This window comes from Heterobasidion irregulare (assembly GCF_000320585.1).
Source record: "Heterobasidion irregulare TC 32-1 unplaced genomic scaffold scaffold_12, whole genome shotgun sequence".
Classification (NCBI taxonomy): domain Eukaryota; kingdom Fungi; phylum Basidiomycota; class Agaricomycetes; order Russulales; family Bondarzewiaceae; genus Heterobasidion; species Heterobasidion irregulare.
Window position 1 is genome coordinate 1,393,923 of NW_009258208.1, and position 26,941 is coordinate 1,420,863.

Genomic DNA, 26,941 nt, shown 5'->3' on the forward strand with positions numbered 1-26,941 from the left:
GGTTCCACTGTGATAGCCTAATTCAATTCACAAGACAAACAGATCAGCGTTGGGCGTGTGTTGAGGAACTAAGACTCAAGTTTTTAGGATTCCTGTTCTGGCGTGACCCGAACTTCTCTCCACACGTTTCAAGAATAGAATCTTGACGTCAACGGCAACTGGATCCTTGCCGATGCCATATCCCGATTCCCGAACACTCCAATTGAACAGTGCGGCAAGGGACATACAACGAGTCAGTTGCTTCAAGGTCACGAAGAAGCCTAAGTAATGAAATTGTCCACCAATGCGCCCGTGGATATAACAGCTCCACTGCGGTTTCACGCTTACCTGTTATAGTGAAATCTCAGCAATAGAGTATCTTGCTTAAACTTCGCGAGGCAAGTCACTTTTTCTCGGAGACTATACTGTTCATTCCTTGTATTTATCAGCTCACAGGTATACTCTATCCGACGGTGTCGGCGTTCCCCACCACTGCGAGCAGATCACCGGCAGAACAGCACTCGACTGTCGCTTTGAAGTTCCGTCGACAATGGTCCGGCAGGGTCATCAGTGATCCGCATGCGCCTTCGACGGTGTGGATCCATGACGACACGTCCCACCCACTCATAAGGCATCCTTTAAAAGCCGGCCACTTTCTTCCATACGATAACACCCTCCTGAGCCTCTCCATCTCACTGCGAAGAAACACGAGCCCAATGTCTTCTATTTCTACCCATATTCGTCGTCCCCTACCCACTCCGCCGCCAACTCAGGCGCGCAACGCCAAAACCTTCAGTGTCCCCCCTTTGGGATCGCTGACTATGCCCGAGGTCTATGACTGGCACCTGAAGCACTCCCCGAATCATCCTCTTTACTCGTACATCGAAGTTGATGGCTCGACTCGGACCATAACATGGGCCGAGGCCGTGCGCGCTGTCCAACGTACTGCACGAATGATGCGAAAAGAGCTGGGTTTCCTTCCTGATGGAGTGCCCGAATTGAAAGCGGGAAAACCTGTGGTTGGTATTTTGACTGCCTTAGGTGATTTCTTTTCAATCAATTCATCGAAACTCCCCTAAGTGTTGCATGTACTCATTGTCACTGGTTCCAATCAGACTCCGTCACGTATTCTACGCTCATCGCTAGCATCCAATACGCAGGCTTCACCCCCTTCCCGATTTCGCCTCGCAACTCTTCTGCAGCAATCGCTCACCTTGTGGCCAAGGCGTCCGTCGCTCATCTCATCGTCGAAGATGCCTGTCGTGATTCAGCTGAAGACGCGTTGACGTTATTGAAATCTAATTCCGCCTCTGTTCCGACAACGTCTGCAGCACCTGTCTTTGAGGATCTTTACCTGCCTTCCAGCGTTACACAGGAGGTCAACATTGCGCTCGAGAAGCCTGCCTGGGGGTCCAACGGCATCATAATTCACTCTTCTGGTATGTATTATGACATATCAGCTGTTCTATTCGGCTCATAGACAATAAAGGATCCACCGCGTTTCCCAAACCAATCATGTGGACACACGAGCGTGTCATTCAGCTGTCGACTATCCCGTGGTATGGCGAGCGGGACTTGTGCGGCAAACGCATAGCTTGTCATTCAATGCCTATGTATCATGCAATGGGATACCTACTTACAATATGGGCGGTGAGGTTTTTGTACAAATTATCTGATTCTCTCTCCTAATATTTAATGTCATGTCATCCCTAGGCATCTTCCGGCATCGTGATGACAGTGTTCCGACCTCAATCCCCGGCACAGAAACCCACCGTTGAAGACGCATTTGCAGCCAGCTTGGAGTCTCGCAGCGACATTATCTTCACCGTTCCAAGCTTCGTAGAGGTCCGTATCGGCATTTGATACAATTTAAATGGTTACTAAATGTATGGCCTTGCTAGGCATGGTCTAAGAACCCGGCCTATGTCAAGAAGTTGGTCGATATTGACGGCGTTGTAAGTGTTCCTTGGACAATTTTATCCAACAAACAGCTAAAACCTAGTAGATGTTCGGCGGTGGACCTCTCAACAAGGAAGTCGGCGATTTTTTGGTTTCTCAGAATGTGACCTTGTTCAACTTATACGGAAGGTGGGCAGTCGTTTTATCTCTTCCTTGTACTTTTATAACTATCATTTCACAGCACGGAGGCTGGAGTCCTGAGCTATATTGTTCCAGGTGCTTACGATCTGCTCTACTTGGTGTACGAATTGATCTTACTATGCTTCTTCTATGACAGCGGGCTTCAACCCCGAATGGGATTATATCAGGATATCTGCTTTCGCCAACGTCGTTTTTGTCCCAAGGGAGGAGAGTAAATCAGAGCTCGTCGTCGTGGTGAGTCCACAAAACTTCTCAATTTCGCTCGCTGACAATTGACAACCCTCCAATAGCCGAGTGACGCGAACATGCCGAGCGTCTTCAATCATGAGTATGAAGGAGTTCCAGCGTATGCCACTTCCGATCTTTTTGAGCCTCATCCAACGAAACCTGGATACTGGAAAATTTACGGTCGTACAGACGATCAGATCATGCATAGCACTGGAGAAAAAGTCAGTGTGATCATATTTTGGGATGAACCCGATGCTGACCACTTCGTTCCGCCTCCAGACCAATCCTGGTCCACTAGGTAGGTTGTTTGATAGCTTGGTCAAGTATCTGATTACTGATCACACGGTATTCTAGAGGCGATATTTAACCATGATTCTCACGTTCGAGCTTCCCTGATGTTCGGTCGCGGACAATTTCAAGCTGGAATACTCGTTGATCCGATGCCTGAATATCGTTTCAACCCCACAGATAACCAGAAGCTGGCTGAGTTTAGGAATGTGATATGGTACGTCAAGGTGGTCTGTGCGAGATCACTGTTTCTGAATAATTGACGTGCGCTTGTGGATTATGTTAGGCCTTCAATAGAGAAAATGAATGCATTCGCACCTCAGCACTCTCGAGTTTTCAAGGAGGTATGGTCTGCGTTCGTACCAAATGCAAATGGATACCAAAATACTTTCTTCCTAGATGATTATCGTATCTTCTGCTTCCAAACCGTTCACTTTCACGGCTAAGAACAGCGTTAGGCGTCAAGCCATCATTCGGGAATATGACGAGGAGATCAAGGCGCTCTATACCGCCGTTGACGAAACCGGGAGAGCTGATGTCCCTTCTCCGATCGTATGGGATTTTTCAGGGTCCTTGGTCTTTGTACGTGCCGTCGTTCATAAGGTGATGAAGAAAGAAATCTCGGACGAGGGGGATCTCTTCCAACATGGATGCGATAGGTTTGTAAAAGACATCTTGATGTTGCCGAAGGTTCATTGACGTTTGCTTGTTACAGTCTGCAAGCAACATGGATCCGAAACACAATCCTACGTAGTCTCAAAGATTCTGGCCGTGTGAATACGCGGGATATCGCCAGCAGCTTTGTCTACCAGCATCCCCACATCGCTAGCCTTGCGTCATTTGTTTCCTCTGTCGCTTCGGGACAAAAAGACGGCAACTCAGGCACGGACAAGGCCCAAGAAATGAGGAAAATGGTTGAAAAATACTCGAAGAACTTCTCGACGCACGTTTCCTCTGCCCCTCTACCGACAAATGACACGATACTTCTGACGGGCACTACGGGGGCTCTGGGATCAAACATTCTAGCGCAACTAGTCGCTTCTCCCCTTGTGACCCGTATCTACGCTTTCAATAGGGCATCCAGTGGTACCACTCCACTTCTCGAAAGGCAAAAGACGGCTTTTCGAGAACGAGGCTTAGACCTCTCACTTGTAATCTCGAAGAAAGTCGTGCTCGTTGAAGGGAACGCGTCTGAGGAAGGGCTGGGTATCCCTGCAGAGTTGTATTCTGAGGTAAGTCAACCATGGAGGGTCGCAACTCTTTCTAATTTATTTTTCCTCCGAAGATTCGTTCATCGGTCACACACATTATACACAATGGTTAGTCCGAATTATCGATATTTGTTCTTCAGAGCTCAAACAATCCGTTTGACAGCCTGGCCTGTCAACTTCAACTTGTCCTTGGAGTCGTTCGAATCTCAAATCAGAGGTCTTCGCCACCTTATTGACCTTTCTCTATCCTCTCCTCTACCGTCGCCTGCGCGTGTGCTGTTTACAGCCTCTATCGGCATGTTTATCAGTGAGCCCCTACACTATCCTGAAATGCAGCCTGATCTTATTCAAATCAACAACAGATATCACTTCACGGCTCGAACCGATCAAGGAGGTCCCTATCGATGCTAGTGTGGCGGTCAGCAATGGCTATGGGGAGTCCAAGTGGGTTGGAGAGATGATCCTAGCTGAGGCTTCGAGGCAGACCACACTACGCGCAACCAGCATCCGCGTAGGACAGTTGAGCGGAGGAGTCAACGGAGCATGGACGACAGCGGAGTGGCTCCCGTCCCTCATCCGATCTGCTGTTCACCTAAAGGCCTTGCCAGATTGCGAAGGGGTGAGTATTGAGCATGAATCTCCAGTCAAATGCTAATAAAAATGTATTCAGGATATCTCATGGATTCCCGTGCACACTGCTGCTACTGCCATCGTTGACTTCTGCCACTCGGAATACAGCCTCGTAAACCTTGTCCATCCCCGCCCCGCCACGTGGTCTACAATCTCCTCCTCCTTTGCCTCCGTGCTTGATATTCCCGTCGTCCCACACTCGGAATGGCTAGCACGCCTTGACCAGAGCGCCGAAGATGCAGGTGGAGCATCCGATGTCGACAACCTTCGACGCAACCCTGGGTTGCGGCTCCTCGATTGGTACCACTCCGCATTCGCTCACGACAATGATGGTCCTTGCACGGATGCAATGGGCTTCCCGAAGTTTGATTTGACCAATGCCTTGGCCGCATCTCGGGCGCTGGCTGATGCCGGATTGCCCAGACTCGACATCGGAGATGTCAAATTGTGGGTTGAGTACTGGAAGAGTATTGGTTTCCTTCCTTAGATCTACACTTCATATCATGCCCGTATTTTTCATTTCCACTTAGCACCCATAAACCTGTAGATTCTAGTTTCGATTATCTTAGAATGAATAGAGTCTGACCTGATCAAGCCCGCCTGCAGTGTACGCATATTGGCCTCAAGGTCATGTCTGCCTTTTTCTTGGTGACACTTGGAGGGATGGGCACGTGATGTGACACGACGTGTCCACTTTATCGCGGGGCGCGTCATAGCGCGCCAAGCGCGGTGCGTAAGCTTTCGATTGTCGTGAGTGGAAAGCTCGGTCTGTGACGAGATAAGATCATATTTTTGTTCACCATGTCTTGAGCATTGTCTTATGGGTCATTTGAATAACATGATGTAATCGCGCATTGAACAACAGAAATGTAGAGAGCTGAACGAGTATAGAAACTATACGGTAGTGCTATCGATATACAAAGCCTGTGCAGGATACTGTACGATAGGGAAAGAATGATGAGTGATGGGATGTATGCAGAGGCGCGCTAGTTTGCTATACAAGAAAGCGACCATGAACAACGATTGCAGACGTGCCAACTTGGGCGGATGCTGCCATGTTTCGAGCGGACAAGGATGGGATCGCCAATGGCGGAGGCCCTTGTGATTCATCCCGGGGAAGATATAACAGGCTTATCGTCGTCTCCATATCATCGTTCATTTGCAATTCGACACCGTTGCAGGACGGGCGCATCGGTGCCCAGAGACGTCGCACGATATTAAGAAGTGGTGCCAACATCGCTTGGTCTAGCGTCAGAAAGAGTGCTGCAAGTGGAAAGACGAATAGGTGGAAGGGCGAAGAAATGTGGGTGGAAAGTGATCCTCAGTGCTCTCAGAAGCCGCTCTTCTTTTATATACTTAGACGAGCTTGAAATGGATGTAGGGATAAAAGGTACAAACTACGCACCGCAAGGAACCGCTGTGGCATGGATCTGTCCCTTTGTGAGGTTGCGACATCCTTGCTATTGTACTATGTGGTAGCCGATCGGCCACGAACCTGAGTCAGAAGTCAGGCTGTGAAGAGAACGTGGAAGTGTAAGATAGTGAAGGTGTAGTGACGAATGCGCACCTGCTTATAATTCATATGCTATGATTTCACAGCGTCACGCCCGTACATTGCGTGGCGTTCTATGAGCATACACTCCATAGAACAATGTCTGAAAGAAGATCGAACGAGCGGGGTGAAACTCCAGACGTGGTTAATATTCAAGAAGGTAAGCACATTATGATCGATTGCTTTGTGTTTCCTTGGATGTCGTTCGTGCCGATCTATATCAAGGCAGACAAAGGGAGGGGATGATTCAATGGGCATGTCAGATGTCGAGAATTTGGACGAGCAAAATGGAAGACACAGCTTGGACTTGAAGCGACCGCACAACGGTAAAAGGAACGTACTGAGTAATTGTTCAGGTCACAACAAAGAGATGCCACTGGAGCACCGCACCGGATCGTATCAGATACACGTTTGGGCACCTTTCTGTATCAGATCTTAGATCATCTTCCATAGTGAGCGCATCTGTCGAGGTGGACAACAATAATTCATATTAGCGTCGAAGCTCGATGTTGGTGGCGGTGTCCTCCCTGTGGAGCAATCAAATACTAGCCCTGTACACCAAAGCGGTGTCCACTTAAATGATAGTGGTCAAATTGGCGATATTTCGCAAAGAACAATACACTTACTGGCTCGATCAAGGCCAGAGTCCGCTGGACAATGGCGGAGAGGTCGTTCCTCGAATTTGCGGCATGCCGGTCCGATTCGTCGGAATGTTTGAGGAATGAACGATGCAATGGAGAATTTGTGAGACACTGAGGACTTTGGAGTTTGAGAAAAACGGATTGTAGCTCAGTCGCCACTGAGTGACCAGACTAGAGAGCAGAGATGTCTGTCGGAGTCGGAGGCAAACCACGTGGCTCACGTGTGTCGGGGTCATTCTCTTGGCTCGCCAACCTTGGCTTCATCGCAGTCGGGAAAGTAACAAACAACATATGGCTTAGTACGCCGTTTGAATCCCCGTCTTGTAAATGTCACTGGTGCGAGGTACAGAGTAGGCTCGAAGCACTAACAGAGTGAAATTGTGTATTATCCGCGGGAACAGTGGCCCATTCATAGAGATCATTGTACATGAAATGATGTGGATTGTTAGCTACATGAAAGTGCAGGTATAGTGAGAACAAGGGTCGAAATGACGGAAAGAGAAAAATGATTGTACAGCAGGTGATGGTTAACGTATGGAGTCCTAGAAATAGTTAGATCTTCGAGACTAATAAAGTAATGGCAACGATTGATCCAATCAAAGCAACTAGAATGAGGATCGAGAGGACGGCAGTTACGGTGCGCTGTGCACGGTGTCCTTGTGTCGACGTATGAAATCTGCTGCTGTTTTCCAGCTCTAAAAATCCTGGTGAGTCTACCTGTAGGGAATCCCTGATGTAGGCAGGGGGTGGTGGAACCGGAGAAGTGATCGTAGGGCAGGGTGATGGCCCATCCTGCAAAACTCCCTGAGAATCTGCAGCAATCCAGTAGTCAGCTTATGAGAATTGGGAGGAATCGAGGTGCTCACGGTCAGTCTCTGAGGTGATTTGCACCGCAACTACATCTAGCCCGACGCTATCATGATGTTCACGCGTGGAAACTGAGCGTCGCGAACGACGCCACCTGTGCAGGAGATGTTGTAGCAACGAAGACATGTACTTGGTTGGAAGATGAGGAATGAGTTATACGGAGAGCAGCCTCGTAAAAGTTGCGGTGGAGTGTGAGGGACGTATAAGTGGAGACGTTGACCTGTAAAAGCATTGACAAACGCACCTTTTGTACCCCAAGCAATGAGACTTACGTGTTCCATGCTCGTCCCCCCTAGCATAAACGAAATTGATCTGTTGGAAGATAAAGTTCTGTGTAGGGCTCTCTAAGCCTATCCTGAGCCGTAGAAACCTTACGATTGCGCACATACTTGATCGGAGGCTGATCGGTCTCCACCGTGCGGCACCACTTGAGGAATTGACGGTGACTTCACAGCAATTGTGAACAAGATATCGACAGTGCTTGGCCAGATGCACAGGTCCCAGAAGCCTAGCACAGGTTGAATGTGCACATTCCCGCCGAATTTTCCTTCGAGAGACAAAGACATAGTAGGAATTGAAGCTGTGTAGTGAAGCAACAGAGCGACTGAGATATAGAAATGCAGCGTGCTCAAGCCTGGCATACCTGTGTTATAACCCAGGTCCTGATCGATCCATTGTTTTCAAATAAGCGTTGGGGGAAACCTGTAGTACATAATCCGGAGATCTGCGCATCGTCCCCAGGATAGATTGTGTCTCGCCGACCTGCCATCCCCTGCCGACGAGGCGATAGTTCAAAAAGCATCAAAATCATCTCTACAAGGCTACTGATCACTCACCAATAGTCTATAGCCTACGTCAAGGTTGCAGACTTGAGACAATCCAGGCTCGCGCAGTCCTCGACAAGAGCCCTGAGCAGCAATTAGATGGACAATGGAATAGCCATTGCACTGCCTGACTACGTCGGTTAGGTGGAGTGTGCTTCTGTGTCAGTGTATCGTAGGCGCACAGGGTAACAGAGCGAGGAACAAGGCGACAAGTCGACGAACCGATTCAGCTTGTGACGTCGTCGTAGCTATTGTCGGCTGTGAATCGTTTCAGGTGCCATTTTTGATCGATTTCCCAAGTATAGACAAGATTTTCCGTGTTTTTTCTTGACAGGGTCGTGTCTTGAGTCTCGGGCCACGGTGGAAAGTCGAGGCAGTCGAGGCAGCGGCCATAAGGGATCCGGTCCGAGAATGGAATAAGCCCTCGATCGCACGTGCAATTCCCTAGGATGCCGACACCGCGGACTTCCGAGCTTTTCCTCCACTACCGACACCATCAGTGCTGTCTGGGACTGCCACAGGCAATTGGCTGCCCATGTGAAAAGCTGCCTACGCCCTGCCAGGCAAGGCCTATAGTTCAGGAGCAAAATGAATGGCTTGTTGAACCTCCTGGTGCGTTACGGAATATCTCGAAGTAAGCTGCTGGAATGCAAAACGAAGCACCAATAGATGATATCGAAAGCTAGTCATACAAGATTTTAATCAACGAAAGATACAACGGGATAGAGAGTACACTAGGACGACAAATCGAGGCAGTACAAGAGCAAAAAACGATGAAGTGGGGGATCATGCACGTAATGATAGCTTCGCGAACGAGAGCGTGCCGATATTGGTATGAGGAAGGTCTATGATGTCATGGAGGGATTGATGATGATAAGATGAAACTCAGAGAGAAAGCTCGTTAACGTGCGACCGAGACGACAATAACAACGATGATGATGATTACCGCGCTCAACAAACTAGCTACAGTGACGCTCCTCCATGCCCATTTGCGCTCGGCGTTGCGCATCGCATCGAGCAGTGCTTGACGCTCCGCAATTGTCTTGTTCAGCTCCCAGTCAGGAGGCGCAGTGAGGGGCATTATGAGTATGAAAATCGACAGAAACCACAGTGGTGGAAAAACTGCGTAGATGAAGCCTTGTTATTCTCCGACAATCGAATGCGCGCGCGGGAAGACATACTGAAACCAAATTTGAACATATATTGAGCTAAGGTGACCGGTTCATATGAGATCCTCTGCTGCGTGTAGCTCGGTGGTTCACGGGCATCTACCAGAGTGTCATTGCGGCAACTGTTTGGAAGCGAGTACGCGTATGCGGGCGGCGGTAGCGCGATGTCCTTTGTAGGGGTTGAGGGCGTTACATGTCTGCCTTGGTGATTGCCAGACTTGGAAATGCCTTTGTGGGCACCGAAGAAGTCGTCCATGGGATCAGTCGTAAGGCGTGTTGGCACCCGCGATTCAATGTCTTCAACACGCGACTGGGCGCCTCCCCGAGTAGTGAAGATATTTGGGAAGGACGCGAATTTCATAACAGCTCTCTTGAAGAATCGGCTAGAAATCACTCTGTCCAGGAGATGTTAGGTGGTTTCACAAACCTGGTTTGGAGAGGGTTTGGAAGAGGGGGGCGGGCGTATCGGGCGCGAGACAGATGCTTGGTTCGTGTTCCGAGTCCGCTAGAGTTTATATACAGAATATGAGGAGAGGAATGGCGAAAGATCACTGGAGCTCAAAAAACGATGCGAGAGTACAGTGTGTGAGGGTCTTACAAGACGTGATGGTAAGACCTAGACCAAGGTTAGGATTATCCGGCCCGACCCTGGTTTCTCGTTCCCACGATGTTCTCACGGGGGGTTCTTTTTCCTGTGAGATGAGATCATGAATGATTTCCTCGGGTTTCAACCCACCGTCTGCAACCTGTGCACCGACTGCACAGCAGCAACTGAAGAGCTGGATAACATGTGAGATGTGCTGCTATCGGTCAATACATTGTGAGCCCCATGCAACTCGTTCTACTGGCAGTCCTGTTGCTATGGAGTATGAGGTATGACGCTTTCGACTGTACATCAGGCGTTGACACCGCTTTACAGTGTACGAGGCTCATCACATGCTGTCAATCTGTCAATTCTGATCTGTTTGATAGATGCAATATTTTGCCTGTGGACCTGGAACGCAACACATGCTCTGTAGTCTTCTGTAGTGCGCTGTCCGCGAGTTCAGCAACAAGATTTTTGCCATTCCAACCTTCACCGGTTTATTGATCAATCGATATTCGCAGAATGAGACTTGATATTATCAACCTCCATCTCCAGAACACGAGCAAACCCCCAGTAACTCTTAAAAGCCGCCGAGAGATCGCGCTCATAAAGATGTAAACGTCGCAAATCCCGTAACGTGTGCCTGCAGCTGCGATAAAACAGGACATATCTGCAAATCGTTCGTTTTTCGGAGTCACTTTGGAAGATGAGGCCTGAGGTGTGATGTTTCTAGACTGGAGTTGGGCGATTACGGATCCCAGAGCTTGAGTAAACAAGCCGCGTATCACGGATTCTGCGAGGCCGTCGCGGGTGCGCGTACGAAAATATCAGTGAGTACGGATTTATCTCCTAATCTTGGATCTGCATCCACCGCCATCATTTGCTGCCGCTTAGCTCGTATAAATACAACTCCTACTGGTGTCTTATCATCACTTAGGCCATGCCCTCGAACACAGATACACAAGCAATGTGAGAACAGCCTCCGAAGCTACTCTTCTTTTCAGTATCAATTCACATGCCTCAATTCGCAGCGTGCTCAGCGACTATCTTGAACTCGCTCCTATTGGTAAAACATATACGATTGGAATTGTACAGTTGCTGACCTCGCTGCCCTTTGTAGTTATATTATACTATGATCATCTTATAACACTCTCCACCGAGATCTCCCATATGTGGTCCTGTCCTTTCTCCAAGCCGTCCATGTTGTTTTTTCTGCACCGTTATGTGCCATTCATTGGCCACATTGCTGTTCTAATTTATGCACTTGGAAATCTTGTTCCAGGCGAGAAGGTGGGTCTTCAGGTCCCGAAATGTCCTTACGATATATTCAAACCGACGCTTCTGATTCCTTTTTCTCTTCGAAGAGGTACGACCTCTATCACGCAAAACTTAAATTCGGGACATGATGTATCTTGTCATAGCTGTCAAGCATATATCTTATTTCATCAGTTCTTACTCGCGTTCAACCAAGCGATGGTGGCCGGTAAGTAGCGAGTTTCTAAAGTTCCACTCAAGATGATAGTGACAAACCCTGGTTCCTAGTCCTACTGGTACTGCGCACTTACGCATTTTTTGAAAAATCGCGTCGCGTTCTTGCCGTCCTCTGTCTTCTCTTCGTTGTAGCGGTACTACTCGCATGTGTACGTTCCATCCTTGAGAGAGTTACTCGAATCTACGCTGATTTATATGTCTTTGGATCGCATGGGTAAGTGGAACGCAGTTACGCAGCATAGTGTCATGATATCTGGCGCGCGAGTACACGGTTGTCACAGCAGCCTCTCATTTGACACGTACGTAATTTATTGAGAGCATTTCAAGTTCCTGATGTGTTCCTGGCCACCCCCATCTCTCCATTGGAACATTAGCGGAGTCCGTGAGTGGTTGCCTGGTTCCTGTGGTATGCTGGTATAACTCATGAGATCTGCCTGAAAGATCTCGCAACCCCTTGGGAGGCTCAGATGCTGTTCGATATCACTGTGTTCGGCCTTACTCTCGTTCAATCCTATAAGCATAGGGAAAATCTCCGATGGTTTCGAGGGTTACAAATGGAGCGTTCGGGTACGCTGGAACTAGTAGAGTTGCTGTTTCGAGATGGTAAGATTTGCCCGTTCCCTGTGTCATGTTCACCGGTTCAGATGTATACAGGCGCAGTATATTTTGGGTAGATATTCGACGTCTTTTACACAGGCATCTGGCTGACCATGTTGACTTTGACAGAGTGATGGCGTTGGTCAATTTGGCAAATGTTCTAACATTTTATGTACGTGCGGCCTGCGCTGTTTCTCGTTATGCGATGATGAAACTGACAGGCATGGTCCTAGTTGACGTCGGTGCGCCCACCAGTCGTGATACAAGGGCCACTGAATTCAAAAACCATTCATGTTCAGGATCCATTGCGTGGTTCACTTTCAACATTCGCCAGCTGGTGCGTTTGCTCATGGGGTTGTTCGTTGTATATATTCCCTGACTGTCATTCATGTATCCACAGTGTCTCTATCACGATGATGTCGCGCCTCGTGCTAAATCTGCACGATGCTTCGTTGCTACTGCCATCTCAACACCCTACAACATCCTCGATGACCTTTGCTTCTATGCGCGATGCGAGAAAGTCAATTTCAGATGGGACGGAAATGCTACCAAGTAACCACTCTGACGCAGAAACTCAGGACAGCGCGACTCGTGCGATTGAGCTGAGTCGGATTGAGCGGCCACAATCAGCGAATGAACATGTTCAGATATGATGAAGAAATCATGGGAAGGAGCATGGTGGTACTGTCGTCCGGGCGTGTTTCAAAGCGAATCTTGTGTTGAATTCCTCGTTGACCTCCACCAGGGAATCATTATACCCTCTATACTTGCGGGGCCTTCGTGTAACAGACGCGCGGAATATAGGAAGTAGCGCTTGATTGATTGGCTGTTTTAAGGAAGTTATCCTTGGCAGGAGCGAAGTCACACTCAACTCGGCGGCTCTCGGCCGCCCCAAGATGCTGTCCTGTCGTGCAGAACCTCAACAGCCCATGAAAGTCAACCGAGACGGGGGCCATATTCAATGGGCTTGGCGAGTAACCTGCAGGTGCGCATTGTTGGACATGATCCAATCTGACATACTGATTCTGGCTTAGATCCGCTAGCAATCGTTGTTCTACACACTGGTGCCCTGGCGTTCCATTAATTACTCGGCTCTTGGAATGGAAGCACTGAGGGCAAGTACGCACATGACCTCGGGCGCACATGACAACATCCCAAGATGGTTTGTGTATGCCTGGTGAGTCTCAATCATCTGATATGACCAATCCAACTGCCGAGCACGAATTCTCGCGCTGAGCTTTGAAACTTCCCAAACTAGAGACGAAGGACTGATAAAAACAAGTTGGTTTCCAAGATGCAACCCATTGATTGACGTGGGTTGGCGTTTCCGTACGCGTCCTATTATCCTTGGATCTGCTCGTGGAGCGCAGATTCCTAGTACGTGCTTGTATGACATTATTTCACCAGAATTTCCTCTCGAAGTCTAGTTGAGGATGGAAAGAGGTGTATGTGTTCACTTCCTACTCACGGGAGTGGTCCTGAGCGGCCGTATTTGGCTCCCAAACAATTTGACAGCGTGATTCAGAATGTGCTGATATTGATTGAAGGACGATGTTTTACTAATATAGTCTGTCAAGTATAGGAACGTAGCATCCTCATCCAAAGCCATCAACCACAGTATTCGATGGACGTTACACGGTTGAAAAGGGCTCTCCTTGACTGCTTCCTTTCCCACCGCCAGCACGCTTACTTGCTCCACCATGTCCTCAGCCACAGACATGCGTTCTATGTAAGTCCGAATTCGTGAATCCACATCGACATCTTTGTCGAAGCTGATTCGAATGACGACTGCCTTCGCAGTAGGTTATATAACGAGTTGCAGCTCGTTGCAGTTGGTATGGCCTATCTACTACAGCTTCGGAGCGCGGAGTCCTAGGTGATCTCACCGCACACTCCGCAGTCATCTTGTACTACGACCACCTGATAACTCTGTCCACGGAAGTTTCACGCATATGGTCCCGCCCACGTGCCAAAGCCTCTCTGTGGTTTTTTGTGCATCGTGGTGTACCGCTTATCGGGTATGTTGCTGTTCTGGTTTATACGCTCGGAGATTTTACTCTAAGTCCCAAGGTCAGTTTTAGTTCGTTGCGCATACGTCGTAATACATCGAGATTAATCCTCCAACTACAGAGGTGCGTCCTCAATCATTCTCAGATAGTCGTCGGCCTTGATGTATCACACTGCAGCTGTCGAGAGTATACCCTATTTCACCGGTTGTTGCTCGTATTCAACCAAACAGTGGTCGGCAGTATGCTCTCTACTATTCTCAAGTGAAGCATAACATAATAAAATACATAGTCCTGCTCACGCTGCGCACATATGCGTTTTACGAAAAGTCGCGCCGTATACTTTCAGCGCTGTCGCTGATCATCTTTGGCGCAATCGTTCTTGCATGTGTACGTCGCAATGTTGAAATGCTACACTAACGCTGACCTAAATACGCATCGACTACATTGATCTCGGGGACACACAGTGGATGTTAGTCACATCACAAAGTACCGTCTTTAGTGGCGATCAGATCTATGGCTGCCACAGCAGCCTATCTCCCAGCAGGTAGTACTGGAGGCACATTGCTTGGACGCATGTTATGTTGCTAAAAATATCCTCGCCCTACCTCAATCATACAGTGCAAAGCGTAAGTGATTCGAGAGATGTTGTTTTTTATTGTGGCTAACGCCACATCGTTTCAACAGGCATCGCGACCCCATGGGAGGCACAGATAGTGTTCGATATGACAGTATTTGTCCTCACCATCGTCAAATCATACAGGCATCGACAGGACATGCGCCTGTGGTTCCCCAGGTTGAATGAAAACCGCACGAACACGATGGATCTAATAGACTTGATTGCCCGAGACGGCATGTATGGATAGTTTTTTTGCAATGCATCTAGGCTCACCAAATTTGTGCTGCTAGGCGCGATGTACTTTGGGTACGCGTCTCGCAGTGAGCTTTGCACGGATTGCTGATCACCCTCAACGCATTAGCGTCATGGCTCTAGCCAATTTGGCAAATGTGTTGACTTTTTATGTACAGACATCCGTTTTGAGCCTTGTGACCTCCTCATCTTGACTGACGTGCGTTCTAGTTTGCGTCAGGTCCATTGCGTGGTGGACTCTCTACGTTTGCTAGCTGGTAAGACGTGGATGAACTCGACTCATCAATCTAATATGACGCCAACCACAGTATCTCGATCACGATGATGTCGCGACTCATTCTCAACCTCCACAATGCTTCGTCGTTGTTGCCGTCTACGATCACCGAAACAACGAGGTCGATCGCTTTTGCCACGATGCGAGGAACCGTGATGCATCCCGAGATCGGTCAGGAAGATGAGGGTGACATTGAGAGAAATGAGCAGGTCCATGGCGAAGCTCACGGCATTGAGCTGTCGAACTTTGGGCGACCGCGAGCGGACGATGTTGTGCACGAATGGCCGCGGGACACGGCGTGCATTATCACCGGCTAAGAACGATGCTTGTGTGAGTGTATATCAGAATTCTTTGAAATCTCATCAGACGGGCGCTGCCTATAGGGCCTAAATCCAAGAGAGAAGAGCCTGGCGAGGATGAATGGATCTGTCAACTACAGCTTTCGGGTCGGCAACCATTTCAGATGGAAAATATTGGCGCCTTGCGTTGAACAGGACGAGGAGCGAGATAAAGCTTGATGCCTGTAAGGAGAAGGGAAGGAGTGAAGGAGTAGGGCACGCGTGATTCGACCTTATCTTTCTCGACTCGCAAAAAGGGTACATAAGGAGGGACGTGTTCATGATCATTTTGGTTGGCTCGAGGGTACCACGACACATTCTAATTTTGCATCGTCTTGTTTGCGCGGTTGAGCTGTGCTTCGTTGATTTTACATCTGTTTCTTGCGAACACACTACAGCGCCTGTTATTTATATCTCTACACGCCAAAGGGATATTGGGACCACTATTCATGGGATTACTGCCCTGATTACGGAGATTCGCCTTGTAAGCGTAGAGGTTGGTATACGGAATGTCTATCTGGGTATTGTGGCATTTGAATTATAAGCTAAAGAGCGAGGCGGTAAGCTAAGTATACAAGGCGCAAGTCGATACAAGATAGTTAATAAACATGGGGAGACAGATGAGTGCAGTATAAGTCAAGAATGGAGAGAACAAGTTTCGTGATGGTCAGGGTTTTGAAAACCGAATGATGTGATGGAAGTCGACCAGGACGAAGGCGAGAGGAGATGGGAAGTGTTCATGTGTGAGAGAGTGAGACCGCGATGATCACTATGGCGGTGATCATCACGCTCAGGAGTGCAGCCGCGGCGATGCCTCTCCGCGCCCACTTGTACTCGGCCTTGCGCATGGTGTCGAAAAGCGCGTTGCGTTTGGCAGGGGTCTTCGTCATCTCCCAATCAGCGGGCGCGCTGAGGGGAGAGAAGAGGATAAAGACTGAAAGGAACCACAATGGTGGGAAGACTACACAATTAAACGATACCAATCAATATCCTGTGAGAAAAATGAAGACACGATGGAAAAAAAAAGACGCATTGATATCAAATTTGAAGAAATATGGCGCAAGAGTGATAGACTCTAGCTCAGCAGAGATGGGTTGACGCGCATGTACAGCCTCGAGCTGGGCGTAGCTCGGGAGCTCACTCTCGTCAAACGCAGGGTCTGCATGGATCGGCGCAGGGGGTGGATACGCGTATGCGGGTGGGAGAGCTGTCCCCATCGGAGGGGATGAGGGAATAGGGTGTTCATGGTGACGGCTGTCTGAAGTGCAGGTAGTGCGTGCTGCACCGAAGAAGTCGTCGAACGCGTCAGAAGATGGAAGAGGGGGCTTTGCGGGGCGCTCAGGGATGATGGTGAGTGCGCGGGTGAGGGGGGAAAAGGGGTGATGGTGTATGTCCCTGTGATCCGAACAAGCTCCCAGTGGGACTGAACTTGGACTCGATGTCAGACGGCTGAGGGCTGCGCCAAGTTACGGAGGCAGCGCGGATGAAGGAGAATGACATCGTGACTGGTTGCCGGGTCGATGGATGCTCATTTGTCAGACGACTGCGTGAGACGCGGCCAAGCCTGGCCAAACACGCATCATCTAGGAGTGATTCCCACGGTCCGCAGAATGTTCGTGGCATCCTCTCACCAACAAGATCAAGCGGGGTACATTGCATCGCGCATTCAACGTCCAACATTCACAGGCAAGTAGATGACGGCCTCCAATAGGAGAACCCTTATGGGTGTGTGAAAAATATCCAAGACCTGCAGGGTGGATTAGACAGCAAGCTTTTGTCTGTTTAGAACAAGTGAGTGCTTTCGTCCAATTACTAGGAGATGAAAAGACGCGTGTTGTCAAGAACCGAGACGCTGACATGTCTATTGGAGCTTATTTTCAGCCGCACGACTTTCATGCATGTTGCGGTCTGATTCCAAACTGACAATAAAAAGGCGTATATATAGATTAATGCTCATTCAGGATTCAGACCATGTTTTTGGTCAGAGCTTGTCTTTCATTTCTCCTTAAGTGTGTGTATTTACTCAGCAGGTCCAGGCGGCATATATGCGCGCCCTCGAATGGCAGGCGTCTGTCTGCCAACACACGTGTTGCCATCAGCCGACCACGAGGGTGGGTCGGATCGAACCTCGCGATGGCTAGTGATCTTGTTTGAAAACAGCAATCCAGGTAGCCTAGAAGTATGCTGACCTCGACTTCGGGGGTACATTGATCGAAAGTTATTCCGGCCCCGTTTTTGACGTTCCTCGAGGCCACAGCTTGACCTCTTTGAAGTCCGTTCCAAGTCAGGTAGGTCATATCCCGACAACGGCTTACCAAAAGCCTCATCTTGTCACCTTCGTTCTCGCAGCATAACCTCCGATCATGCTCACGCCAGACCTTTACGCTATCGGCGTGTGACCTTGGCCGCGTGCACTGTCGGATGATCGATGGAGCCGAGTTTGTCTCGGATCTAAAAAGGGATAAGGCATCTCCTTAGTCCTGCTTATCTGACGAATGAATGCAACATTTAACCACGCTAGGTGAATACTGATTATCACACACACCTTCTGGGGTGCAATTTTGTGGAAGGTGAGGATGCGGCACGTCTGCAACGCATGGTTGTTACAATCCGTCGCCTATACCTCCTAGACGAGGGATATAAATGACGGGGCGTCGAATAAACGCCATTGCTACATGCACATCACACCACCTAAACTCGCCGCATCCTCGCTAACTATGCCCTCGTATGTTGACCGAGAGATTCAGACAGCGCATACGACTGTGTGCGATACATGCAAACGACGACTGGGCTCTCGAAGTCTCATCGTTTGTCTTGATGGCACGTCGAACAAGATTGGAGCTAAGGTGCGTCAGTCACTCATAATCTACAATACAATACTCAATGTCTTCGCGCAGAATACATTCGTCGTACAATTATGCGACCACATCGAGAAGGATTGGGGTGTGAAATTCGACCCCGTCGTGGATCCAAAAAGAGGGAAGTGCTGTCCGAGGAAGCAAATGACGTACTATAGCAGCGGAATCGGCACCTACGCCGCGACCCAAACTTTCAAGCTCCCGATTGCATACTTGATGCAGAAGTTCAGATCGATGGTTGATCTCGCTTTCGCATGGTAAGTCACGTTTTGATTTCGAGCGCGCTTTGACCTACATTTCCCAAGGCATTTTGAGGTAATGGTCATGAAGGCATATCAATGGCTGTCCAATAATTATGAACCTGATGATGATATATATCTTTTCGGTGAGGAATTGTTCTATCACTTGCTCGCATGCCAGCTCACAACGTCGTCGTTAAGGATTTTCACGTGGAGCCTACCAAGTGCGAACTTTAGCAGGAATGATCAACAAGGTGAGCTGAAATACCTTTGAACACGCTTCAGTACCTCTTAACTTCCCTCTTTTATCTATAAGGTTGGCCTGATCTACGCTGGGAATGTGGAGCAGATTCCATTGTATTGCTATCAGTTTCATTGCCCTCATATTCTTTCTGATTCATTGTGCCAGTGCATACGAACAAGCGATCCGAAAGGATGAAGATTTCAATAAAGTCATGTTTCGGCCCGTCAAGATTCAGTTCGTCGGGGTTTGGTAAGAGACTATCTTGTTATAATGTACTCAACGCTTACTCTTTTATCAGGGATACCGTTTCATCGATTGGACCATTCCGCCACATGTCGTTGCCTTTGGCGTCGCTATCTCAGAACGTCAAGTACTATCGGCATGCGCTCGCCCTCGATGAACGTCGTGTTAAGTTCCTAGCAGAATATCTAGATGACAAAGTCCAACCAGAGGCTGCAAGCAAACAATCGAAGCCAGATGTCAAGGAAGTCTGGTTCGTTGGGACTCACAGCGACGTGTATGTTTCTTTATCTTGTTTCGGCGATGGTTTCATCAAATTTATCTCATCACTCTCAGTGGTGGCGGTAATGAAACAGGTGTACATCTTCCAGCGTTCAGTGTCGACTGGATGATCCAGGAGGCTGAAGCAGCTGGACTTCGGTTTCACGCTCATGAGTACGGTTGGAATCCTGAGGAATTATTTCCTCTTCATTTTCTGCGACAAGGATCAGTGCGGAGCTCGGTCAAGGGGTTCTGGCGGCCGTTGGAATACCTTCCGATATCGGCGTGGCAGGACTATCGCATTATATCTAGTCACTGGAAGGCTATAACTACCGTGTAAGCCTTCTAACTCTCCACGGACTTCACGACTAATATATTTCTAGCGCTCCCCATCGAGGTCAGAGTCGTCGGGTTTTGCCCTCTCAAAAGATCCACATATCAGTGAAGCTCTGGTATCGCACGCACACTGAGTTACCCAAGGCTCTTAAAGGAAATCCTAATCTCTTCGCCCATCTTACAAGGGTTTACACCTTTGGTATTCCGACGTCTGAGGACAACTACTGGGAGCTCAGATGGCTAGATCGATATCGCTCTAGTTTATTGAAAGGATTCTGGAAGTGGATGGATGACCACCGATCAAAGACCGCGGAGGAAAAGCAGAAAGACGACGACTTGCTCTTGTTAGTGGCAGAGGCACTAAGAATCATGGCATCCACAGGTATATATCATCAGTCTTGTCGGGCACTCTCAGTTGCTGATTGCATGGGTGTAGCTTCCGGTTTCGAAGAGTTGTACAATCACTACGAGAAATTCGAGGAGCTCGTTGAGAGAAGAACCTGTAAACGGGCAATTCGTCCGAAGGCAAAGGTTATCATCATTGGCCTACTCGCTCAATTGATATACAATGGTACGTTTTTTTTTTTTTTTTTTTTTTTTTTTGCAAGTTCCAACGTTATTTGACGTCCTCCGATAGTCTGCTTGAGATCTCAGCCTGGATTATCGGCCGACAGATGTTCGCTCAGCGATAAGCTCAGGACTGTATTAATCGCTCTACAGCGACTGACACACGGGAGCGCCATGGATCCTCACACTGGTGAGAAAATCGAGCTTGATTGCTTGCGGATCGTATCGTTTCTGCTTTTTCATCGTAAGTGGCTATTTTGTATCGAGTCGCGCGCACAACTGATGTTCACTGTATAGCGCGTATTCGGAACACGATGGTTCAGATGGAGGAACTTCGATGGGTCCGGGACGAGTCTCTATTGAAGAAAGTCCCGTTTTCAACACGAGTCAACCTTGTCGCCGCCACTTCAATGGCTCACTGGGAACATCGTAATAATCTCAAGCACCTGACTACTGCAACCCCCAGAGTAATAGCTGCAGTAGTCATCCTTGTCGAGGAGGAAGGTGCGTACATATTCCTCTTGCCCGTCGAAATCACCATCCCATTTCGCTAGAGGTTATCATCCACGCTGAGGACTACAGGAGCAAGCTGCCTCGCAAAGTGACGCCCGAGAACCTTCAGGATCCGAATCACAAGATGGCAATCATATTGCGAAATATATATTTTGCCAGCAATCATGGTCTGTGGGTTGCGTCCTCTGATGATGAAAAACAATGACCGTCTCCCTTTAGAGGAAAATCGGCAGAACTTTGTGAAAGAGCTCGTCGTGGAGGGTTTACCGGGATTCATCCAGACTGTATGTTGTGCGGTATCCGATTTTGAAGGAGACAAGAGCGAGGAAGTATTTGCGATTGGTGCGCTCGCGCTTGCATGCTTGAAACGACTAGCCAGCTACGGTACGTAGTGAATGTTTAGCTTTGCAAAATATGCATTGACTCAAGGCCTCGCGATATTCCTATGTTGCATAGCGGATACTCAGAAGGGTTTGCGGGGTCCAGAGACGGGCGAAGCGCTGCTTCAGGCATTGAAGGCTGCGAACGACTTGGTGCAACCCAAACTCACGCTTCCATGGGCAGAGTGGATCGGGGCTTTCACATTTCAAGCGACCTCGATTAAAGCCATGGGAGAGATGCTTTCAAGGTTGAATCCATCTTGGGTAATAGCCAATCGAGATGAACTAGTGGTTCAGCTTGATCGCGCTATCGAATGCACGAACGGACGGGAGATGAAGACTAAACAACAGGCACATATACGGCAGTTAGCGGATGCCAAAGGACGAGCAGAAGCGGCACTGCAGTTTCTGGAAAGGTATGACTCGGCTTCCCTCATATTGGACCGAATACAGTTGGAGCTTGTTAACACCTTTTGTTGGCCGGCTTCGCAGAATCCAGGCAGGCCATGCTGGACAATCGTAATGAAATGCTCACTACGGCTCTTGTGCGTTTCCTTTGAAGTATCCTGACACGGAATTTGCAAGCAATCGATAACACCGTATTGTCACGTTCACATCGTTCGACCACATCGTCGCTCAGTGCACGATAGAGAATTTGTACACTGTACTCCACGTGAAGTCCTTTCCAGGTGCGTCTGAAGAAGCTATATGTCATCTGGCGACCAAGAAGATGCATGGACGAACTCACAAATCTGATCGATATTCCATTCGGGATTGTTGATCGCGGCGATGTAACCTTCCTGCTCAATGGCAACTGCTGAGTGAGGACTATACAGCAAAGTCGGGCCGCCGTGGACGGCTTTGCGAGGTGTATCCAGATAGTTTCCCGTATATACTTGCACGGCTGGCTGATTGGTCGTGATTTCGACTCTTCGAAACGAATCATCAAAAGCCGGCCCGATGTACATACGAAGCAACATACTTGATACCGGAGAAGTCGCTCCAAAGTGTTGTTCCGGGAGTGTTCTCTGCCGAACCATCATAGATCCAACAGTTATCATATCCCTGGCATCCTAGCGTTCACAGTCGATTGTCTGTTTGACTTTACCCTACACTGAGAACTTGAAGACGTACCGGGGCCACATACGCCAACGGTCTCATTCCATCTAGAGCCAATTGCTTGCGAAGTCCGGAAATCCAGAGGCGTACCTTCGACGGTAGGGATGGGTCCAGTAGGGAGACCATTGGAATCTGTGACAATGTAGTGAGAGCCGGTGACCTGCAAATTGTGGTCCAGAACATTGGACGTATTCCAGTTGGACGTGTTTGTGCGGAAAGCGTCAAGGTTCCTAGAGAAGTCAACCATAGATATTCACTTCAAGGAAGAAGATACGAAGAGTTGGTATCAATACCAGTAGATATGCTGAGTGAGCATGATGGGAGTTTCCCGAGTTGCAGTTGCGTAAACCTGCGTCTTGAGCGTTCCAGATTCGACCGAGTGCGTCACCTGAAGAAAACGAATTTTCATCCACACACAAATCAGTAGTGCAAATCTCGAGAGAACAGATAGACGCAGGCGCCATACAAGGCATATACTTCGTTTGATAAAATGATGCGGGACACAATACAACTCACAAAAGCAGTCACATTTCCGGGGAAGCCTTCATCAGCGGCATCAAGGTGGTGGTAGGTCACGCTAGTAGGTGATTGAGAAACAATTGTCCAGTTGCGACGATCCCATCCGTAGATTCCGCCGTGGAGAGTGTCTTGCCCTGATTAGGGAAGAAGACTTGTCAACACCAATCGGCATGAGACATCTGTTGACGCAGGGTACCATCATGATCATTCGTGGGGATATGATATACGCCAGTCCCATTTGCAGGAGGGTCGCGTGAGATAGGGATAGAGAAGGTTCCTATAATTCGGGGTGTGCTAAGATTCTTGATTGAATTTATGAAAGGAAGCAGGGCGGGAGCAAACCATTCTTGATGCGGTTGGCATAGCTGGAGTAGAAATATTGAAATGTCGTGAATAAGGGGAAAAAATCATGGCATACCGTCCGACAATCGGGTTAAACACAGGATGCGCAGGGTCGGTCAGTAGCTTGGACTACGTATCCCGTTTGTTACTCTTGTTCATCGTAAGGAGAGGCGATGATACTACGTACATTGTCGTCGTACCCGGGAATGATGTCAAGGGCTTCTCCATGCTTGTCCTTGACCCATAGCTCGGTCATAGTCGCACCAAAGGAGACAAACTTGGCCGTGATCGAACCATCAGGAGCCGATATAGTGGTGACATCGAAAGGCTGAGTAGTAGAGCATGAAGTGATCAGCAATCGGGCTCGTTGTAGGGCTCGAAAGTTCAAGGAAGCACTCACCCAAGCAGCAGCGTTCGCAGACCCCACAAATGCAGCGACCATGACAAATGCGGCGATCAACATCGTTTCGACAACTGGGAAACGATTAGATATGTGATAACGGAAAGGCCCTAGGCGAACAGGAGCGAGGAAAGCAGGTGGAAGCGGAATGCTTGAAGGTCTCGGATATTTATTGGAACTCGAAGAGGCGCTCCATGTGTCGCCGACGCGACGTGAGGCCTCTGGGAAAACGTCGCCAAGATGCAAACAGACGCAAGGATGTCACCTGATGGAGATATGAGTTGATGCAAGGCATTGTAAATGAAGATGCAATGACCTTCAGCGAAATGCAAGAAGCTTAATGCTCCCACGAGGCAATAGATTCCTCCGGGCGGTCATTGAGTGGGGACATATTTTGAAAACATTTGAGTGATCATATCACAAGACGTCTATTTTTGCTGCTGCAAAAGAATAGAGTATGCAGTACGGATCGTGGTACGCGTGAGCAGGAACGAGAAGTAAGAAAGATCTGCTGGCAGCGTTTGTTCACTCATGGTCTGAAGCACCGGAGCATGGGGAGTGTAAGTGATCTCGGCGTATTATCGCCAACGTCAGACGCGAAGTCAGTCGGGACCTCGGGATCTTTGTGCGGTCCATCAACGGTGGTGTCGAACAAGGACCAGTCCAAGGTAGAGATTGTCATACCTTTCTCCATCTAACAGTGATGTCTATCTCCAATTAGACCGCCCGGAGAAACTGCGGAGCGTAAGAAGCCACAAAAGTCCGCAAACCCTCATTCCTGTCCGTTCATTGCAAGAGGACAGTCGTTGCAAGTCATTAGGAATTACAGATGAATTTGCCTAAATTTATGTCTATCAAGAAGCACTCGCCTCATGAGACCTTCACGGTAAAGGCTCCGCTCAGTAGAGCTCTATGAGGCGCTTCATATCGGCCGCAGGAGATCCCGCGTCTAGGAATTTCTCTAATGTCTGCAAAGGAATCGAGTCAACGGGATATAATGAATTATTACGACGGCAACTTACCTCATTCACCGCCAGATACTTCTCAACGAATTCTATTCCCAGAGCGTCCCAAATGATCTTATCGTTCCTCAACATTTCCCGCGCTTCCTTCAAACTCCTCGGCATCCTCCCGACAATACCCATTCTCTTCCTCTGTGACTCCGATAAATCGCGCGCCATCCCCTCGCATTCCGCAATTTCGAGCTCCCGTCCGCTTGTGACACCCAACATCCCAGCAGCGAGAAGCGCCGCCAGCGCTATGTGAGGGGTAGCGGTGCCGTCTAGCGACCTGACTTCGAGATGATGCGAGCCTTGGGGGCCTGTGAGACGCACGAGAGCCTCGCGGTTCTCGCGGCCCCAGCAGGCATAGGTTCCACCGGACCAGACACCATCTTGTACTCGTGCGTACGAAGCCTGCGTAGGGAGTGTGAAGGGCGCAAGCGTTGGAAGATGTTCAAGGAGAGACTGGACGAAGGAACGCTCGAGAGGCGTCATCGTCGTTGATTTGTTTGTATCAGGATTTGGGAGCGGAGGTTTCGTGGCGCGGTCAGCAGTGGGGTGGACAGATATGTGTGCGTGAGCTGCGCTACCACCTGCCAATATTCAGTGTCGCGTCAGCGAAAGAGTTCGAAGGAGATCGAGAACAGCGCAAATGAGTGCCAACTGTCGAATCCATCAGGATCTACCATAAGATGCCACGAACCCTATTGATGAGTTCAATACCCTGGGAGAGGGCTTCGACACTTTCCACAGATCACACACGACATGTGGAAGAGTGGCGTGGATTATGAGAAGCTACTCACAATTATCGGAATATACGCGAGGAGCCATAGTAGCGCGTAGACCGTGTTTAGCTGCAATATTGAAAATGGTCTCGCGCGTAGTAATCAAAGCATCGGCGGCTTGAAGTGGCGGCAGCGGCCCTGTGACGACTTCATACTGTGTTGCCAACACAAATAGTCAGCATACACTTTGGGATTCCCATACGAAAATAGCAATGATATGGAGGACAGCTATTTTTTGCAAGATCGTAGGAGTATCTCCGGTGTTCATAGAATGGATCTTCTTTAAGAGGTACCAAGATAGTAGAAGGTTGATCATGGGGGAAGCGCACACAAACTTGGAAACTGCAAGGTGCTTACCTGGCCTGGAGCCGCCTCAGCATGATACATGAGAAGTTCAATCCCTGATGTCTCAAGCGCATCCGCGATCTCCTCCATAACAACAAACTCCACCGAGCCCGTAGGTAGCGCAGCGGAGACGGACCATGAATGATCGTTCACAGCCTCGATCGGATCTGTCGATTTGAGAAGGATAAATTCGGTCTCAATTCCGACCAGGAACTCGACACCAGCCATGCGGGCATCCCTTCAAACAGGAGATAGCAATCAACGGATCGGTTCCACGACGATGATGGTAACAATCACGTACTCCACAATGCGCTTCAATATGGTGCGCGGACAATCCGACGTCTCAAATGTGCTCCTCCCATCTTTCCCTTTCACCTGTTCCTTCTCTTCAAACCAACCGAGAATGCTGGCGTGCCCTGGTGCGTAGCCACACGTGCGCATGGAGCTGAGATCAGGCGTGTACAGGTACTCACCCGAGCCCGTGAACCCGGGCGCGAGTGAGATCCCAATAAGGCCGAGCGCAGCTTTGGTGATTCCAATTCCTGGACGCGAGGAGGCGAGGAGAGCAGCAAAAGCAGAGAGCGGAACGACGCGATAGCGAGTGACGTTGGTATAATCGTGCCATTGAAAACGAATATAACGAATGCCCCTCGCGTGAAGGGAAGCGATAGAATGCTCGCCGAGCTTTGGCAAGAAGGTCGAGACGGAAGATGGAGTGTAGGATATGCCGAAGGTGTTACTAGGTGACGCTGTCATCGATGCAGATCAAGGAGGTTCAATGAGAGACGTGGAGAGGTGTGTTCTACTCGCGTTATAATCGCGCTTGTTTCTACGCGATTATCGCTGGTGTGTGAAGATGGACTCAGAGATAACTTAGCTGGGTGCGAGACATCCCACTGCCTGCCAGCTTTTGACGTAGCCTCCGATAGCTCGAGGTAGGCTGTCAAAGTTCTCAAGCTGAACGGAAGTCGAGTCAAGTCGTCGAGTTGTGGTCACACATGTACGGTTTCGACAGAGGTCAGCCAAGTAAAGAGGTTGGTACATGCTGCGCGTTCTCTGTCTTGATGGCTTAATAGACAGATGTCAATTGTTCTTTATTCTCACCACTCCCAAAGCTGAGAAAATACAGGTCTCCAGGAC

The 26,941-nt window shown here is 49.0% G+C and overlaps 12 protein-coding genes across 12 annotated transcripts; 6 read left to right on the plus strand and 6 right to left on the minus strand.

Annotated features, from left to right (window-relative positions):
• Positions 1 to 695: 695 nt before the first annotated feature.
• Positions 696 to 4,923, plus strand: nps11 (tridomain enzyme adenylation-thiolation-dehydrogenase; the record flags this gene model as incomplete). Its single annotated transcript, XM_009553598.1, has 17 exons — positions 696 to 1,020; positions 1,095 to 1,418; positions 1,469 to 1,629; positions 1,693 to 1,824; positions 1,881 to 1,934; positions 1,985 to 2,093; positions 2,216 to 2,313; positions 2,370 to 2,528; positions 2,587 to 2,605; positions 2,662 to 2,812; positions 2,882 to 2,939; positions 2,995 to 3,254; positions 3,311 to 3,827; positions 3,881 to 3,914; positions 3,970 to 4,105; positions 4,143 to 4,425; positions 4,477 to 4,923. The coding sequence occupies 17 exons, from the start codon at positions 696 to 698 to the stop codon at positions 4,921 to 4,923; spliced, it is 3,267 nt and encodes a 1,088-aa protein (XP_009551893.1).
• Positions 4,924 to 5,491: 568 nt separating this feature from the next.
• Positions 5,492 to 6,299, plus strand: HETIRDRAFT_430514 (uncharacterized protein; the record flags this gene model as incomplete). Its single annotated transcript, XM_009554065.1, has 4 exons — positions 5,492 to 5,739; positions 5,916 to 5,969; positions 6,036 to 6,148; positions 6,214 to 6,299. 4 exons carry the CDS (start codon positions 5,492 to 5,494, stop codon positions 6,297 to 6,299), a joined length of 501 nt encoding a protein of 166 aa, XP_009552360.1.
• Positions 6,300 to 6,622: 323 nt separating this feature from the next.
• On the minus strand, positions 6,623 to 6,865 carry HETIRDRAFT_162898 (uncharacterized protein; the record flags this gene model as incomplete). Its single annotated transcript, XM_009554066.1, has 1 exon — positions 6,623 to 6,865. The coding sequence occupies one exon, from the start codon at positions 6,863 to 6,865 to the stop codon at positions 6,623 to 6,625; it is 243 nt and encodes an 80-aa protein (XP_009552361.1).
• A 316-nt stretch (positions 6,866 to 7,181) lies between these two features.
• Positions 7,182 to 8,062, minus strand: HETIRDRAFT_119335 (uncharacterized protein; the record flags this gene model as incomplete). The annotated part of the gene is made up of 4 exons (XM_009554067.1): positions 7,182 to 7,441; positions 7,496 to 7,590; positions 7,769 to 7,788; positions 7,886 to 8,062. The coding sequence occupies 4 exons, from the start codon at positions 8,060 to 8,062 to the stop codon at positions 7,182 to 7,184; spliced, it is 552 nt and encodes a 183-aa protein (XP_009552362.1).
• A 1,159-nt stretch (positions 8,063 to 9,221) lies between these two features.
• On the minus strand, positions 9,222 to 9,850 carry HETIRDRAFT_106724 (uncharacterized protein; the record flags this gene model as incomplete). Its single annotated transcript, XM_009554068.1, has 2 exons — positions 9,222 to 9,442; positions 9,502 to 9,850. 2 exons carry the CDS (start codon positions 9,848 to 9,850, stop codon positions 9,222 to 9,224), a joined length of 570 nt encoding a protein of 189 aa, XP_009552363.1.
• A 1,962-nt stretch (positions 9,851 to 11,812) lies between these two features.
• On the plus strand, positions 11,813 to 12,816 carry HETIRDRAFT_422723 (uncharacterized protein; the record flags this gene model as incomplete). Its single annotated transcript, XM_009554069.1, has 6 exons — positions 11,813 to 11,869; positions 11,941 to 11,944; positions 12,008 to 12,169; positions 12,295 to 12,335; positions 12,463 to 12,500; positions 12,564 to 12,816. The coding sequence occupies 6 exons, from the start codon at positions 11,813 to 11,815 to the stop codon at positions 12,814 to 12,816; spliced, it is 555 nt and encodes a 184-aa protein (XP_009552364.1).
• Positions 12,817 to 13,059: 243 nt separating this feature from the next.
• HETIRDRAFT_162901 (uncharacterized protein) lies at positions 13,060 to 13,276 on the plus strand (the record flags this gene model as incomplete). The annotated part of the gene is made up of 2 exons (XM_009554070.1): positions 13,060 to 13,148; positions 13,198 to 13,276. The coding sequence occupies 2 exons, from the start codon at positions 13,060 to 13,062 to the stop codon at positions 13,274 to 13,276; spliced, it is 168 nt and encodes a 55-aa protein (XP_009552365.1).
• A 587-nt stretch (positions 13,277 to 13,863) lies between these two features.
• On the plus strand, positions 13,864 to 15,631 carry HETIRDRAFT_430518 (uncharacterized protein; the record flags this gene model as incomplete). Its single annotated transcript, XM_009554071.1, has 11 exons — positions 13,864 to 13,892; positions 13,964 to 13,998; positions 14,019 to 14,181; positions 14,275 to 14,295; positions 14,350 to 14,411; positions 14,462 to 14,559; positions 14,672 to 14,798; positions 14,857 to 15,025; positions 15,056 to 15,108; positions 15,261 to 15,297; positions 15,349 to 15,631. The coding sequence occupies 11 exons, from the start codon at positions 13,864 to 13,866 to the stop codon at positions 15,629 to 15,631; spliced, it is 1,077 nt and encodes a 358-aa protein (XP_009552366.1).
• Positions 15,632 to 16,389: 758 nt separating this feature from the next.
• Positions 16,390 to 17,152, minus strand: HETIRDRAFT_455704 (uncharacterized protein; the record flags this gene model as incomplete). The annotated part of the gene is made up of 3 exons (XM_009554072.1): positions 16,390 to 16,561; positions 16,682 to 17,047; positions 17,100 to 17,152. The coding sequence occupies 3 exons, from the start codon at positions 17,150 to 17,152 to the stop codon at positions 16,390 to 16,392; spliced, it is 591 nt and encodes a 196-aa protein (XP_009552367.1).
• Positions 17,153 to 18,369: 1,217 nt separating this feature from the next.
• Positions 18,370 to 21,903, plus strand: HETIRDRAFT_436926 (uncharacterized protein; the record flags this gene model as incomplete). The annotated part of the gene is made up of 16 exons (XM_009554073.1): positions 18,370 to 18,498; positions 18,550 to 18,767; positions 18,816 to 18,895; positions 18,951 to 19,003; positions 19,066 to 19,106; positions 19,159 to 19,242; positions 19,292 to 19,510; positions 19,570 to 19,830; positions 19,878 to 20,212; positions 20,267 to 20,401; positions 20,468 to 20,641; positions 20,695 to 20,901; positions 20,952 to 21,077; positions 21,130 to 21,294; positions 21,367 to 21,706; positions 21,783 to 21,903. 16 exons carry the CDS (start codon positions 18,370 to 18,372, stop codon positions 21,811 to 21,813), a joined length of 2,598 nt encoding a protein of 865 aa, XP_009552368.1. The 3' UTR covers positions 21,814 to 21,903.
• On the minus strand, positions 21,880 to 23,733 carry HETIRDRAFT_461139 (uncharacterized protein; the record flags this gene model as incomplete). The annotated part of the gene is made up of 11 exons (XM_009554074.1): positions 21,880 to 21,985; positions 22,039 to 22,220; positions 22,273 to 22,363; positions 22,425 to 22,639; positions 22,703 to 22,797; positions 22,926 to 23,062; positions 23,125 to 23,205; positions 23,271 to 23,293; positions 23,347 to 23,399; positions 23,458 to 23,598; positions 23,671 to 23,733. 11 exons carry the CDS (start codon positions 23,731 to 23,733, stop codon positions 21,927 to 21,929), a joined length of 1,140 nt encoding a protein of 379 aa, XP_009552369.1. The 3' UTR covers positions 21,880 to 21,926.
• Positions 23,734 to 24,695: 962 nt separating this feature from the next.
• Positions 24,696 to 26,548, minus strand: HETIRDRAFT_390525 (uncharacterized protein; the record flags this gene model as incomplete). Its single annotated transcript, XM_009554075.1, has 4 exons — positions 26,103 to 26,548; positions 25,814 to 26,039; positions 25,475 to 25,610; positions 24,696 to 25,264 (listed from the first exon to the last, which is right to left on the minus strand). Coding segments are annotated over exons 1-4 (1,071 nt in total), but the record flags the coding sequence as incomplete, so codon positions are not given.
• Between the last annotated feature and the right edge of the window lie 393 nt (positions 26,549 to 26,941).